Source organism: Coenobita brevimanus, chromosome 43, assembly GCF_032717465.1.
Source record: "Coenobita brevimanus isolate Jiangsu-jjx chromosome 43, ASM3271746v2, whole genome shotgun sequence".
Classification (NCBI taxonomy): Eukaryota; Metazoa; Arthropoda; class Malacostraca; order Decapoda; family Coenobitidae; genus Coenobita; species Coenobita brevimanus.
The window spans coordinates 7008378-7024541 of NC_136996.1; the positions used below are offsets into that span (position 1 = coordinate 7008378).

Genomic DNA, 16164 nt, shown 5'->3' on the forward strand with positions numbered 1-16164 from the left:
CCGCAACTTAAACCCTGTGACTAAGCCTATTATATTAGGCTACTAGGTAATGAAAAATAACTAAGAAAGTATTCCATTGTGCTCCTTCACATCAAAATAATGAGCATTACAGTTATAGTAATATCACATTTCAAAGAGGTATACCATATATAAGCTATTCAAAACTTAAACCTTGAGCTCTGGCTTTACTGTTAAAGCTATACTATACTACAGTATTATTGCTATAGGGATTTATTTAGGCCAGAGACTAACATCAACATCAAAGATCATTCTACACTTAATGTCAAGTGTAGGCTCTGATAAAACCTTAATGATGTCTTCTCTATCTACATCACTAAAGTCACCAACTATGGGATTAACAAAGGTGTGGCATGTCCCCTTTACAAGCTTTACGAAACTTTAAGAACCTTACTTTAACATAGTGTCCAAAGTTAGTCCGTAAAAACAAAAACCTGAGGTGAAATTTTTGCTTTCATTAGTGGTAGGTGGTGGTGACCATCATCCACTCACTTGATGTAGTGCTGCTTACTTCTTCCTTAGCCTTTATCATTCTTTTTCTGTGCCTACCCTCCTCTCTTCCTATTTCTCCCATCTTTCCTGTCACTACTTATTGCTTTTCTTTCCATTACAGGTGGCTTTACATTGAGTGGCAGGCCAAATGGTTTCCTGTAAGCCAAGAAACCATTTACAACGCTGGGTGGTAACCATATAACCAAACCATATGTGCCCCCTATGTGTCAAGTGGGTTGGTGGAGGGTTAGTGACCATCCATCCATCATCCAATTCTACGTTGCCCCATGAGAAGCATAGAAGCCTGGGGCTAGGCAAGTTGGTCCTGACATTTAAGATGAGAGTGACCAGCCTCACTCATCCCTGAGTGGCATTACATGAGCAATAACCCCAACCACCCCTTGGATATAAACCTTCACCGGCTCAATCTAATTGGAGTGCTGTAATTACCCACTAAACCACCAGGTGCCATAATTAGGTTATATGGTTACCACTCAGTCTAGTAAATGGTTTCCTGGTGTACAGGAAACCATTTAGCTTGTCACTCAGTGTAGAGTCACCCATAGGCAGAAGGAAGAGGAAAGGATGAAAGAAAGAGAGACAAAAGAGGGACTGTAAAGTAACCCGTAGGAAGAAGTACGAGGAAAGAATGAAGTAAAGAAAGACAGAAGAGGAAGGAAGGAATGGAGAGAGGAAAGGAAAGGGCAGACGCCCGAGAGCAGTACTACGTTAGTGACCCTCCCTGTAAAACAAATAACTCAGAGTCAAATGGCCATCCCGTACGGGATTATGGCGTCTGGCAATAGATAGATAGATAAATTCCCAGAGGATTATGTGACAAAATTTTGTAAATTCCTTTGATGCATGTCATCTATAATAAATGTACTTTAAAAATGGCCTGCCTATTTGGTTCACACATCTAATTCCACAATTTCTGCACAGACAAAGTTTTCAGCGGAACAAAAAAACATTATTTTTGTCAACCAGTTTTGCAATTTTTTTTTCACAAACTTCCATTCATGTCAGGTTCATGTGGTTTTAATATGATATACTTCAATATTTCACCTAACTACCTATATTTTTTGGTTTTCAAAATACAAAGCCATATTCCCATTATTTTGGTTCATTACATTTTTTCCTCATATGTCCAAAGTTGAACTCAAGTAAGTGGTGAGTGGGGGCGCTCACCATCCACTCACTCGATGTAATGCTGCTGTTGGGTGTCTGCCCTTTCCTCTCCTCCATCCTTCTTTCCTTCCATCCTCTTCTGTCTTTCTTTCCGTCATTCTTTCCTTGTCCTTCTGCCTACGGGTGACTTTACACTCCCTCTTCTGTCTTTCTTTCCTTCATTCTTTCCTCTTCCTTCTGCCTGTGGGTGACTCTACACTGAGTGACAAGCCAAATGGTTTCCTGAATACCAGGAAACCATTTACTATGCTGGGTGGTAACCATATAACCAAATTTTGGCACCTGGTGGTTTAGTGGGTAATTATTGCACTCCAATCAGATTGAGCCAGTGAAGGTTTATATCCAAGGGATGGTTGGGGTTGATTGCTCATGTAATGCCACTCAGGGATGAGTGAGGCTGGTCACTCTCATCTTAAATGTCGGGACCATCTGCCTAGTCCTAGGCTCCTATGCTCCTCATGGGGCAATGTAGGATTGGATGATGGATGGATGGATGGATGAACTCAAGTCCGAAGTTAGGCGGTTTTACGGTAGGTAAAATGACAGATTTGGGGCCAAAGAGGTGACTTTTGAGGTGGCCACCCCACCAATTAGAATTTTCCCCACAGGGAATTTGTAAAGCGCAAAATTTCTAGAGTGCAAAGTAAAAATAAGTAGGAAAGAAAAGGGAATTGTACTTTGTTTTTGTTGATTTGGAGAAGGCCTTTGACAGAGTTCCTAGAGAGGTGGTGAGGTGGGCAATGAGAAATCTTGGGATCAAGGAGTGGCTGGTTGGGGTCGTTATGGCCATGTACGTGGATGCCCACACTCTGGTAAGGGTGAATGAAGATTTGTGTGATGAGTTATCCATGAATGTTGGTATGCATCACAGGTTAGTCTTGAGCCCCTTGTTGTTTATCATGGTACTTGAAGCCCTCTCACATGACTTCAGAAATGGACTCCTGTGGGAGATGTTGTATGTTGATGATTTGACACTGGCTGCTGTGAATGAAAGGGAGGTGGAAGAAAGATTTAGGAAGTGGAGAGACGGTATGGGGCACAAGGACTTTTGAGTAAATGCAGATAAAACAAAAGTGATGGTATTTATGGCTGGGGGCGGTACCGGTACTGTCAAAGAAGCAGGAGAATAACCATGTGCAATTTGTCACAAGGGCATGGAAAGTAATTCCATCTTGTACAGTGTCTGTGATAAGTGGGTGCATAAGAAATGTAATGGTAACAGAGGTAGACAATGAGATAATGCTGATTTTATGTGTGTGGTGTGTCAGGGAAAGCATGTGGATATTGCCAGGCGTGAAAGGATTGAACTTGCTGGTCTCTTGAGAGTGTGGAAGAGTTTTGTTATTTGGGAGACATGTTACGTGCAAGAGGTGGGGCAGGACCTAGCTCTGTGGCTTGAGTGAGGAGTGGTTGGAAGAAGTTCAGGGAGCTGTTGTCTCTCCTGACATTGAGAGGGCTCTCCCTCTGTGCTATAGGATCTATGTGTGTGGCTGTGTTAGGAGTGTATTGCTGTATAGCAGTGAGACCTGGGCAGTAAAGGAAGTGGATATTCACATGCTCAAATGTACAGAAATGGCAATGATTAGGCAGATGTGCAGTGCGTCCTTGAGTGCAAGGCCTGGGAGGGGTTAGGTTTACGATGGAATAGTTGAGAGGTAGGATGGGACTGGAGTGTACTGCTGTTGTGATGAGGAGAGGTAGATTGAGATGGTTTGGGCATGTGGAGAGGATGGGGGATGATAATTGGGAGCAGACAGTGAGAAGCGTTAATGCTGGGGCTTGGGTAGTGAGAGGTAGACCGAAAAAGACAAGGGACGAGGTCAGTGATTGTGACCTCAGGGTTAAGGGACTAAACAGAGCTGCTGCCAGAGATCTAACAGCATGGAGAGCCGCCACTAGGTGACCAAGGCCAACGCATGCAAGCATGCTGGAGCCTTCAGAACAAAAACAAAGGCTTTCTACCATCCAAATTCTCGCGTATTATGCAAATGGACTATGTACATGAGTATGTCATCATACTGTACTTAAGGAGTTTCTCTAATTATCCCTAATTTTTCATTATGCAGGGTTTCTCCAAAGGTGAATAAAACCATATCCTGGTAAAAAAAAAAAAAAGTACCGGTATTGTACTGAAAAGATTAAAAGCATCACTACAAGGAACAGAGCACTCCAAGTTCAATGTAAAAAAAAAATATAAAAAATCTATGTACCAATAACAACAACAACAACAACAAATGCAACAGTACCACTACTATTAATAATCATCATCATCATCATCCTCATTGTAATAATAATCTGGTCTTTTTTTGAAGTGCCAGTTTTTCTAAAGGAATTCACTTGCACTCAAAGCAAGTCTGCACCTTCAAAATTACAAAAACTGTAATATCATTCTAATACAAAACAAATTTTGCCTACAAAACTAGCTCCTACTCCCGTTAATGTTATGTCTAGTTATCACTACAGTGAATTCATCTCATTTTGTTACATCATGCTTCCATCAGTATCTCTAATGACAAGGTTTCTCCAATCATGTAGAAATTCTGATTTAGTTACCATAGAACCTTTGCCTAACTTATAACCATACTGTTTTAAAGTAATAAGGGAAATTTAACAGGCTGTAGTTCTGTAACTTACGGTAAACTAAAAGTAAAACCTGCAACCTTAAATATGGATCTGTTGTTCTGTACAAAATTTGCCTCTGAAGTATGACTGTGCTGTAGCATGCTGGTGGGACATCACATGGATGTTCATGTCCTGGGATGTTTGCAGTTGAAAAAATCTATGTAAATGGCAATATTTATCACTCTCTGAATGGATGAAAATAAGTATTTTGAGATGGCATGGACATACTAGTATTTAAAGAATGCACACAGCCAGGGTGCCAAAGAAAGTCTTTGAAAGTGAGACTGAGAGTAATGTTGGAAAAGAGAGACCTGATGAGATAGGCTACAGAAAAAGAGAGTGAAGCAGCCAGATCTCTGACAGAGAAGGACAAGGAAAAAATATACAGTCAAGTCGCCTAAGGCGCGGCTAATTGGTTCTGGACCGAGCCAGTGCCACAGAAAACCATGCCATACAAATAACTAAACCTATGGGAAAAATGTAATTTGGTTCTGGACGTTTGTCCAAAGTCCCCCTCTTCACCCCACTTTTCCCCATTTTTCCCCATTTTACACATGCACAAAATCAAGCAATCAGTCAATGCATGTATTACACATGCCAATAGGCACAAAAAAAGGGAGGGTGATCAGCCTTGTGTCTACTTGGGTAATACTACGTGCTGCAGATCGCACGAAAAAAAGCTCAGCCAAGCAGACACTGACCAGCTGATCGACCAAAATATTTAAGATGGCGGAGGCTGTCTGGTCAAGCACTGATTAAAGAAATTTATTTGACAAAGTCTGTATGCTCAAATGTCAACAAAACTCACATGTAACACATTAATAATCATTCGTATATATAAGATGATGATGATGGGAGGCATTATACCTCATCTTATCTCAGAGATAGGTGCTTCGTCCCTAACCCGTTCATAGTGGTAATGTTTCACTACTTAACACAATGAATTTGGTGAAGTTTAACCTCCTCATAAGAGAGAAAAATGTCCACAGTTGGAGCACCTGTAGTATGGAGCTACTGAGTTGCCATCTTCTTTGTTTAAAAACAGGGGAGCGTGCCACCAGGGGATTTGCCCGCATGTTTCAAACCTTGCTGCTCCCGCACCAAAGGAAGTTTATGTGCATGATTTGTTTTTTGGGGGTCTGGCACCTTGCTGTGGCATAGAAAACTGTGGCATAGAAGTACGCACCATAGGTGACTTGACTGTATCTGAGTGAAAGAGGCATGAGCGGAAAAATTAGCCTGGGAGATTCTCTGTCATGGCCATCCCCTTATGAAGAGGGTCCCAGGACAGAGCAAGGCAACAAAAATGATGATGATAGCATTCCTGGAAAAATGAAAGTGAGAGAGAGAGAGAGAGAGAGAGAGAGAGAGAGAAATCCTGATTAGACTAAGCATACTAGAGAGAGAGAGAGAGAGAGAGAGAGACAGACAGACAGAGAGAGAGAAAGAAATCCTGTTGATTAGACTAGGCCTAAGCATGCTAGAGAGAGAGAGAGACAGAGACAGAGAGAGAGAAAGAAATCCTGTTGATTAGACTAGGCCTAAGCATGCTAGAGAGAGAGAAAGAGAGAGAGAGAGAAATCCTGTTGATTTAACTAAGCATATTACAATTTTACCTAGCTATATATTATATACCCATTGACTAACTCAAGTTTCACAGATGCATTACCTGAACCAAGATGTTTGGCTGTGACAGCATACAAGGAGGTAATTGTAGCTTTAGCCATCCTGATGTCCAAGTTGATGCTGTCACAGTTTTCCTGTAAAAATTCTTGATTCTGTGATTCTAGACCTCTTCCTGGTACCGGGTATTTCTTTTATTTTGGAGGAATTAGAGCTGAGTTACAAGAGAACTTGAGAGAAGAAAAAATAGTTAATACAATACATACCATATTGTATAGAGCAAAAACTGAAAACATCCTGTCTGTGTGAAACTGCAAACTATTCAAAGCTGTACAATTTTCTGCTTTCCTTGTATAAAGCCAGTACATAGCTCTTACAAAGTGAAGCCAAGATTATTTGATATCCTCAAACTGGCCGACAAATGTGTCAGAGGAGACACGGCTAAGATACTTAAAACAATGAACAACTCGGAAAACACTGATAGCACTCAACTCCTCACTTTCAGAAACACAAACTAGAGCCACTTATACAGCCTATCCCACAAAGAAATTTCCTCAAAAACTGTAAAAAGGATACTGGTATACAACTGCATAAAACCGAGAAAATATGTCAGGAAATAATACCTATAAATATAATTAGTGCACATTTGTGTTAAATATCTGAGTTCCCTTTAACCCCTCCGTGGCCGAAGGCCCAGATTTTTCCGTGCACGCCAGGCCGACGCCGGGGTCATTTTTTGAAGTTTTGAAAATTGATATTTTTTTCTTGCCATATTGAAGAGAAATATCAGATGCACCTAACAGTGAAAATCCCAGCTTCCTAGACGCATTTTATGGCTTGCAATGGAGCGCGGAAGTTGCAGAAATATCGGCAACCGATATCGTTGCCCAGGGGCGCTGCCGCATTGCAACTGGGCAGGTGTTGTTATTTTTTTTTTTACCTCCCAAAGCAATGCAAATGGTGCTGAAATGTTGTGCATAAATGAGATATGATGATATCGAATGATTTCAGTACAACCTGTTAGGAATGGCTGGAAAAGAAAATTATGAATACTTTTTCGCCTTTTTGATATAAAATATGTTTATGGTAGTTTCAAGTTATTTTTTACGTTATCGTTGTGCCCAAGCTTGGAAAAGGGAGCGAAAGAGTTGAATTTTCGGTCCTAAATGAGAAAACTACACGTCCTCCAAGGCTAGACTCTACCACAGGAGAATAAAGTGGAGGGTCATATCTGATTAGCAATGCGGAAGTTGAGTCGCAACTTCGAGCTCCCACACCACGAGCATGGCTAAAAATAGAATCGTGATGCAGTTTCAGAAGCCTAATTATTATGAATACAGATACAAAGCAGAAATAAGTTTACAGACAGGGGAAAACGTATTTTTTCCATAATAACATGTTCATCTTTCTCTATCATTTTACATTCATCTTTATCATTTTACCTTGTTATTTTCGTAGTATATATTGCTGTCTCGTAAACAGGGTGGTTGTATGTGTTTTGCAAGGGAGGAAAAAGATTGCATTTTCTGCCTGGGTTAAGATAATGGGTGTAACTATGTGTTTTTAGGCATGGCCACGAGCGAAAAAATCGTACGTCCACTCGTCATGACAGCAGGTGGTGAACTGACAGATATGTGAGAGCATGAAGTCAAGGTAAGTCTAATGTCCCAGATTTTTTCAACTGACAGATATGTGAGAGCATGAAGTCAAGGTAAGTCTAATGTCCCAGATTTTCGTTCACTTCCCGAAGGTTCTCACAGTTTTCTACAAGTTGCGCTGCATCAAATGATCCAAACCATTACAGCAAACCTGAGCAAACAGGCAAAGATACCAAGACAAAAATGTATTTTTCACTTATTATCATGTCTTTTTTTATGTGCCTGTATTACTTCATAATTGTAAATAGGTGGTCGTGTCTTTTGCAAGAGAGGGCAAAGATGATATGTTCTGCCTGGGTCGAGATAATGGATGTAGTTCTGCTTGTTTAGGCATGACCAGGAGCAAAAAAATCGAAAATCCACTCATCACAGCAGCAGGCTTTGAACTGCTTGATGAGGTGTATGGGAGTGTAGTGTAGGTCAGTGTGAAGACGTTCAGAACATTTGTTCACTTCCCAAAAATTTTTGTAGTTTTTTATAGGCCACGCTCAAACGACGCCTGCGGCCATTTATCAGCTAAACGTCATTCGACGCCGGCGGCCACGGAGGGTTAAACTGCCTTCATAAAAATAACTGTATTCTCAGATTTTACATGGTATATCATCCACATGTAACATCTGAATTCCTATATGTCACCACCATAACCCAGAGATTCTGCAAATGATCGAGCACCCTGGAAAGCAGCCATCAACTAAGAGGTAAAGTAAAGCATGAGAAATCACTGTCGTTAGCCAAACAGGCTGGTCAGTTCTTACACGTTCACCTCAACTGATTTTTTCATGCAACCTAAGAGTTTCCTGTTGTATTTGGTGTGATTCGAATGATTTTGGCCTTCATTTCTATTGGAAATCACTAGTTTTTGCTGAACGCGACTAGCGACTTCCAGTAGAAATGAATTGCCAAAATTAACTCAAAGCACAACGAAAAGAACAGAAAACACTCAGGTTGGATGCCTGTTATCAAGTGAAATGTCCTATTCTTATAGCTAAAGGAATTTAACCTAACCTAATCTAACCTATCAAAATTAGCCTACCTAACCTAACCTATCAAAATCACCTAACCAAACTTAGAAGTTTATCTTAATCAGTGGGTCAAACTTTACCCTAATCTAACCATCCTAACCTAACGAATCTAACTTAACCTAACCTAACCTAACCAACTTAACCTAACCAAACCTAACCTGCTGCAGTGGAATCCTTATCTTAGAGATGCGATGGTCTGGCATTTTTTGACGAGATTAGAGGACCTAATTTTTGTTGGAAATGCTTCAGTGCTGACATGAAGCACTTTCAACAGAAAACGAAAACAAAAATCACTCAACTCACATCAAAAACCACCAACTGGAAATGCTTACTAATGCATACATAATCAATATTACACACGAGGCATAGATCACGTCCTTCTTCCTTGGAAGTCATGGTGAGAAGAATTTGAATTTTCCACCGAGAAGGAATCAAAGACCGCGCTTCAAAGTGACTGGTAGAATACCATCATGTGACCTAAAGTATGCCTATGAGTGGGTGAAACAGACCTAGCAGATGCATGCACATTTGAAGGAAAGCGAAACACATGTACGAACGCACGCATTTTTTTACACAGACTGGCCGAGTGAAGATCCAAGGTACGATTTTGGGGGGGAAATTATAATCACATGTAACTAGTTTATTATCAATTTCCGAGAGAAATGTCATAGAAGAGAAGATTCTTTGAATGACCGAATCTACTAGAAAATGTTAACAAAAAGTCGAATTGCATGAGGTGTACATGTAAAGTTTGACCAACAGGCCTACCTTAGCTTTATAATGAATAATCAAAACTGCACTTGTCTTTACCTTAACTGATATATCCCAGAATACTCATATAACATCATTAACTGGAGGGTATTACCAGTACCGGGTACCTGTAAAAAAAAAAGAAAAAAAAAAGTCCACATAAACTGGTTTCTGGTAAGCTCCTCACATTACCATTCAGTCTATCTGATATATTTACCGGTACCTACCAGATAGGCCTAAACGGTTCTTTCCCCTGTAAAATCTGGTTTAATAAAGGTGGCTCTATGCTTGCTAATCACTACCATTTGACTCAGTGCACACAGTACTTACAAAACGTCTCACTGGGTAATATAACGATTAGTTGAATGTGGGCCAAAGGTGTACAAATAGATAAAAATATTAGCCGTTCTTTCTTAGCATGACTCCCTTACGTAGATGTTGACATACCAAGGTTATTGCTATTCTCGGTGTTGTGGGCCGTAACTAACAAAGAACCCGTATGAGCCTTTATGGGTACTCAGGAGAGTCACAGAGTGGTATACTATAATTGCTACTGCGGTTCATCACATATAGGCCTATCTTTGCGTAAAAACCTACTGCCATGCACAGTAATACTAAATGCCGCCCGGGCCAGGTCAGGCGAACGATCACACAAAATCTCGTGTTGCTGCAGATAACTCCACACTGAATGAGAAACCTGACTGTTTCCTGTATCTCACCATTTACAACGGTGGGTAGGAACCAATGAATGCTATAGAGCTCAGTGGTCGTAACTAAATAACCAGTCGAATGGGTGATGTGGAATCAACTATGGTACTCCTGTTACCTGAGTGGAGAGATGCAAATGCGTCAATAATTTTTGTTGAAAAGGTATACACAGTGGAGATTAATCGTTTGTAGCCTCCATTTTACCAGATGAAAGCTGTAGACAGACACTTGACTGACTGCCTGAAATATACTGTACCTCTAAAACAATAAATATTTCAGTCAGTCAAGGATTATTGATTGCCTATACAAATTTATTCCAACGAAAAATGGCCATTATTCAGTCTGTGTTAAAAATAAAAGTGCAACATAAATATCCAAGGAATGAAAACAATATCAGTAGCTCAAAATAAGACTGTTCTTGAATTGGGTAATCGCCGTCGAAACTTTATTGTGGGCCAAGTGACGGATAGTCTGGGTGGCAAAACAAGGGAATGTTTTGGTAAGAAAGTAAAGATCTATTTTCTGTCTGAAGTTGAGAAAACTGATTTAAAGTTTGTTGTTGTGGCGTAAATGGCGATGTAAACCAATAACAGTGAAAATGAAATAAATTTGTTCCAAGTGAAATATTTTAGTTAAAATATATTTTTAACATGACTGCCATATTCAGTTGGGTTGGGGGATTCGGTCCTGTCAGCACCATTCCCAAACTCGCAAAGGGCTTGATAGAATTTGCATGTATTGTAGTTGGCATCCAATATTATGGCTGGATTCAGTGGTGTACTCAAATTAACTGATCTAGATGATTTCATTGCACCTTCTCAGGCAAGTATTGTATTTAAACAATATATGCGAATGCAGAAGCAATGGGATATTTGTGGTATCGAACTTGGGAGGTTATTTGTGCGTGAGGGAAGCTTTTTATTTTGTAAACGCTTCATAAATAAATTGTTATGTGCTGTTAAAAATATCTTCACGATATTTTCCAACCAGTAGACTTTAATGCTTAGAGTATTGGGTGTGTTCTATGGCTTTATCTTGTTTATTCCGGCAACTTCTTCATAATACCAGAGTCCATCGTAAATTAGTAATATCTTAGGGTATTAGTGAAGTTTAGGACCATATTGGTCCTAAGGTTGGGTTAGGTTAAGTAAGGTTGGGTTATGTTAGGTTAGGTTTGTAGACGAGGTTTTTCTGATGGTTTTTGATGTCGTTTGAAAGATTCTGACCTTCTTTTCTTTTGGCAATGCTTCGTTTTCCCTTCTACCACACCCAAAGGGGGAGGGGGGGAATGGGAAAACGAAGCATTTCCGGCAGAAATGAAGGTCAGATTCTTTCAAAACACATCAAAAACCATCAGAAAAACCTTGTCTGTATGTTGAAAGCCATATTGGTCCTAAACTTCACTTTTACCTATCTCAGGTGTAGCTTTTGATAAAACAGAAATGGTATTTCTGGGAAACCTTGCATATTCCACTTTGGGCAAGGCATAGCATACTAGTATATTTATGCATAAGTTAGGTTAGGGTTTGGTATAGGTTACATTCTGCTAAGGTTTGGTTAGATTCAGGTTAGTTTAAAGTTGTAGTTGGTTGTTCCAGCAGAATTCTTCTGTGTGATTACAATTAGAATGGAATCCTACACAGAAAGCAGGGGAGCGTGGTAGCTCAGTGGTAGGATGTCAGGCTCGAGACTGTGAGGTTGAGAGTTTGTGCCCTGCCTGGGTGGCTGCCATCCTGGGAGGGGCAGCACTCTCCCGTCATCCTAGTGGGGCTATGTGATTTAATGGCATCTAGTTTGGGGGATTTTATTTCCCTTTTTTTTTTTATATATATATATATATAATATTATTATTATTACACAGAGAGCAGCAGTTTTGCCACTACAGGTTTCTGTTTACTTTGTTACCAAAATTATTTTGTTTAATTTATACAATTTCTTGAATACACATTTGTGACAAAATTACCACATGGAATAATGGAATCTAGGTAATTTTTTATATGCAGTCAACAGATGTAATTATATATTGTGAGATTTTTTTTTTTTATTTTTTTTTTTTTTTTTTTAGACACTTCTGTAACAAATGAATAAGAGTACAGCACTAATTATTTCAATCAGGTGTAACTCATATATATGGTAGTGGTTTGGTTTCAGCCAGTCACAGCACGGCCTATGTTAGTACTTTATGATGCATGTAGTTTACAGCTGTGAATTTTACAGGAATGTATCAAACCAGTGAAAGTTGAACAAAAAGCTGGACGAGGAGTGATCCGCATTGATGACGATGGAGGGGATGCTTTGTCAGCACCAGTAAGGAAATGAGAACTTTCAGTCTAATCTTAGAATGTACAAGCAGGGGTATCCAACAAGACCTGCCCTGCCTAAAACCTGGGCTGGCTGGAGATCTATTACTGTCCTAAATTTCATTTTCTTTGGTAAAAACTATTGCATTGTCATGAAGAGACACACACACACACACACACACACACACAACCATCAGTGAACTAACAGTGGAATTGAGTACACTTAGGAAGAAAGTGAGTGAAATGGGAAGTACAGTAGTCAATCACGAGAGTGTTATGGAAGAGTTAAAAAATGACACAGAGACAATTAGACAAGCAAGCAGTCTTATGGACCAGAGCAGTGATATTGAGGAGAAGATAACACAGGTGAATGAAGCTGTGCAAAGCTACAAAAATGATGTAGAAACCACGTATGCTGAAATGGTGAAAGTAAAGAAAGACTTAGAAACAAGGGTGGAGGAAAAAAGCATTAAAAAGGAAGTGAAAAGAATAATCCAAAACAATCCAAAGTTAGTCAGAGATTCAGTAGAAATAAATAAATCAATAGTAATCACTGGTATAGAAGAGGAAGAAGTTAAAAACAAGATCACTAGAGACAAAAAGGAGATGGCAAATGTAATGAGCTTACTGAAAGAAGTATCAGAGGAAATCTGTAGTAAAGACATAGAGGAACACAAAAGGTTAGGGAAATACGAGAAAAGCAAGACAAGACCTCTAAAGGTGACTTTCCAGAGTATAAACACTGTGGAAGAGATACTAAAAAATGCAAAGAATCTTATGGAAAACGAGGAGTTCAAAAATGTATGGATAAAAAGATGCCTAACACAAGAGGAACTGGAAATACTGAAAGAGAAAAGGGAGGAAGCAAAAACAAAAAATGAGGGAAGATCAGAAGAGGAGAAGAAATTTTTTTTACAAAGTAATAGGATTGCAGGTACGAAAGTGGTACACAAACAGGATGGAAGAAAAAGGAGGAAGTTAGTAGAACCATGTCATGGCAAGTATATAAACAAGATGATAAAGTTGATGTACTCAAATGTGGATGGAATGGTATCTAAATTACTTGAGATGAATGATTATGTCAGAGAAAATGAACCACAAATAATATACCTAACTGAGACAAAATTAACACCAAGGATATCCAATGACATACTAAACTTAGAGGAATACAATATATGGAGAAGAGACAGAAATTTAAAAAAAGGAGGAGGAATTATAATATTAACTAAGAAAAATAAAAAAGTCAAGGAAATAAACCTAGATATACCATCACAAGTAGAACTGATTGCAGTAGAGATCGACACATCTGAAGGTAAAGTAATTCTAGCCAATTTGTACATGCCACCCAGATCAAACACATGGGAAAGAGACGAATATGAGGACCTGGCAGAGAGTACAATTCAGAGTATAAGATCCTTGCTACATAGAATGGAAGAGAAATCAGAAAGAATTATACTAACTGGGGACTTCAATACAAATATAAATTGGAATACTCTAGATATAAATAGCCAAGAAAGCTGTTGGAACCAAAAGCTCCTGGATCTCGTACAAGAGTTTTTCTTAACGCAACATGTGAGGGAAACCACTAGAAAAAGAGGACTTGATGTACCTTCAGTGCTAGATCTAATATTTACTAGGCAAGAAAATGACATTGACAGTTTAATACAAATATCACCCTCCACTCGGCAAAAGCGATCATGCAGTACTAAATTATAACTTCAGGATAGCATATGACTTAGTAAACAGCAATGACAGTTACAAAAAGAGCCTAAACTATAAAAAGGGAAATTATCAAGACCTAAAGAAGTATTTCTTAGAAGTTGATTGGGAAAATGAGCTAAGAGGACAAGATTTAAATGCTGTATATAAAAAATTTTGTGAATTTTATGAAATAGGATTCCAGAAGTACATCCCACAGCACAAAGAAGCAGATAAGAAAATACAGAAATGGTTCAATACAGAATGTAGAAAATCAAAAGAAAGAAGAGATTTGTTGTGGAATAGATACAGAAGACACAATAGTGAAAGGGCGTATAATAATTGCAAACAGGCAAGAAACGACTATACAAGAATAAGGAGGGAAGCCCAAAAACAGTTTGAGGAGGATATAATAAATAAAAGTAGTGATCAACCAAAGCTGTTTTACAGCTATATCAGAAGCAAAACTAAAGTAAAAGATATAATACAATCCATTACGGACGAGGGAATCACTTATACACAAGAGAAAGATATTTGTGAAGCACTAAATAAGAATTTCCAATTAGTTTTTCTATCTATCTCTATCTATAGCCCGACGCCCTAATCCCGCAAAGGGTGGCCGCAGACAAAACGCCTCCAAGTCACTCTGTCACCCACCATTTGACTCCCCTCCCCCCAACTCACCCCCCCCTCCCTCATAAACCTCTCAACTCCATCCCTCCACCTCATCCTCGGTCTACCCCTCCCTCTCCCTCCCTCCACCTCACCTACATACACCCTCTTAGTCAGTCTTTCATTCTCCATTCTCTCCACATGTCCAAACCACCTCAGTGTATTTCTCCTAATCTTTTCAACCACATCCACATCTACCCCACAACGTTCCTTCACTTCTTCATTCGTCAACCTGTCCCTCCACGTCACTCCACATGCTCCTCTCAAGTAACTCATTTCCACTGCTCTCACTCTTGACTTGTTCCCCTCTTGCAAGGTCCACGCCTCGCTTCCATACGTCAGGGTAGGGATCACAATACCATCATGCAGTGACTTCTTAACTTCCATACTCACCTCCCTATTTCTCATCACTGCTTTCAGTGTGCCAACTACCTTTCTTGCCTGCTGTACCCTTTCACGTACTTCATCCCCCAAAGTTCCATCCTTACTCATCACACTACCCAAGTACAGTACTTGAATGCACTCACATTCTCCATATCCTCACCATCCAACCTCACTGCACACTCTGTGACTTCATTCCTCTCAAACAGAGGAAAAAAATTTTGAGAGGGACTATGTGGAACACGCATGCCCACACATACTACCAGATATACAAATAACAGAAAAAGTAATACAGGAGGAGTTAAGTAGATTAGACAGAGGAAAAGCAAGTGGTCCTGATGAAATTTCATGTTGGGTGTTACAAGAATATGCAAAGGAGTTAAGTAAACCATTATTTTTAATTTTCAAGAAATCCTTGAGTCAAGGGAAACTACCTGATATTTGGAAAAAAGCAAATATAGTCCCCTTATTCAAGAAAGGAAATAGACAAAATCCTCTCAACTACCGACCAGTATCACTGACCAGTGTTGTAAGCAAGGTATTGGAAAAACTTATAAGAAAAGCTTGGGTAAATCATCTAGAAGTACACAGTATGATAACAGAAAGACAGTTTGGTTTCAGAAAAGGAAAATCATGTGTTACTAATCTGTTGAGCTACTATGACAGAGTAACAAACACAATACAGGAAAGGGAAGGATGGGTGGACAGTATCTAGATTTCAAGAAAGCTTTTGACACAGTATCACACCAAAGACTTTTATGGAAGCTGTACCATCAAGGAGGAATTCGAGGCAAACTGTTTTGTTGGATGGAAGACTTTCTCATAAAAAGAGAAATGAGGACAGTACTAAGAGGAAACTACTCATCATGGAAAGAAGTGACTAGTGGAGTACCACAGGGTTCGGTGCTGGCACCAATCATGTTTTTAGTGTACATAAATGATATAAACAGTAACACTGGAAATGAGAGCTATCTGAATATGTTTGCAGATGATGCAAAAATACAAAGGAGAATTACTAGCACAGACTCTTGT

The 16164-nt window shown here is 39.4% G+C and overlaps 2 protein-coding genes across 2 annotated transcripts in view; one reads left to right on the forward strand and one right to left on the reverse strand.

The window, feature by feature from the left end:
• The window catches only part of LOC145397747 (pyrimidodiazepine synthase-like), a 42825-nt gene extending 32835 nt beyond the window's left edge, over positions 1-9990 (reverse strand). Inside the window, exons 1-2 of the mRNA XM_080270769.1 lie at positions 9971-9990; positions 5990-6134 (exon numbers count right to left, since the gene is read on the reverse strand). Coding sequence (XP_080126895.1) covers positions 5990-6134; positions 9971-9976 — 151 coding nt within the window. The 5' untranslated portion in view covers positions 9977-9990. The remainder of the gene's footprint in view (positions 1-5989; positions 6135-9970) is intronic.
• An 850-nt stretch (positions 9991-10840) lies between these two features.
• LOC145397798 (cytosolic Fe-S cluster assembly factor narfl) overlaps positions 10841-16164 on the forward strand; it is a 50968-nt gene continuing 45644 nt past the window's right edge. The window contains exons 1-2 of the mRNA XM_080270820.1: positions 10841-10903; positions 12299-12388. Coding sequence (XP_080126946.1) covers positions 10841-10903; positions 12299-12388 — 153 coding nt within the window. The remainder of the gene's footprint in view (positions 10904-12298; positions 12389-16164) is intronic.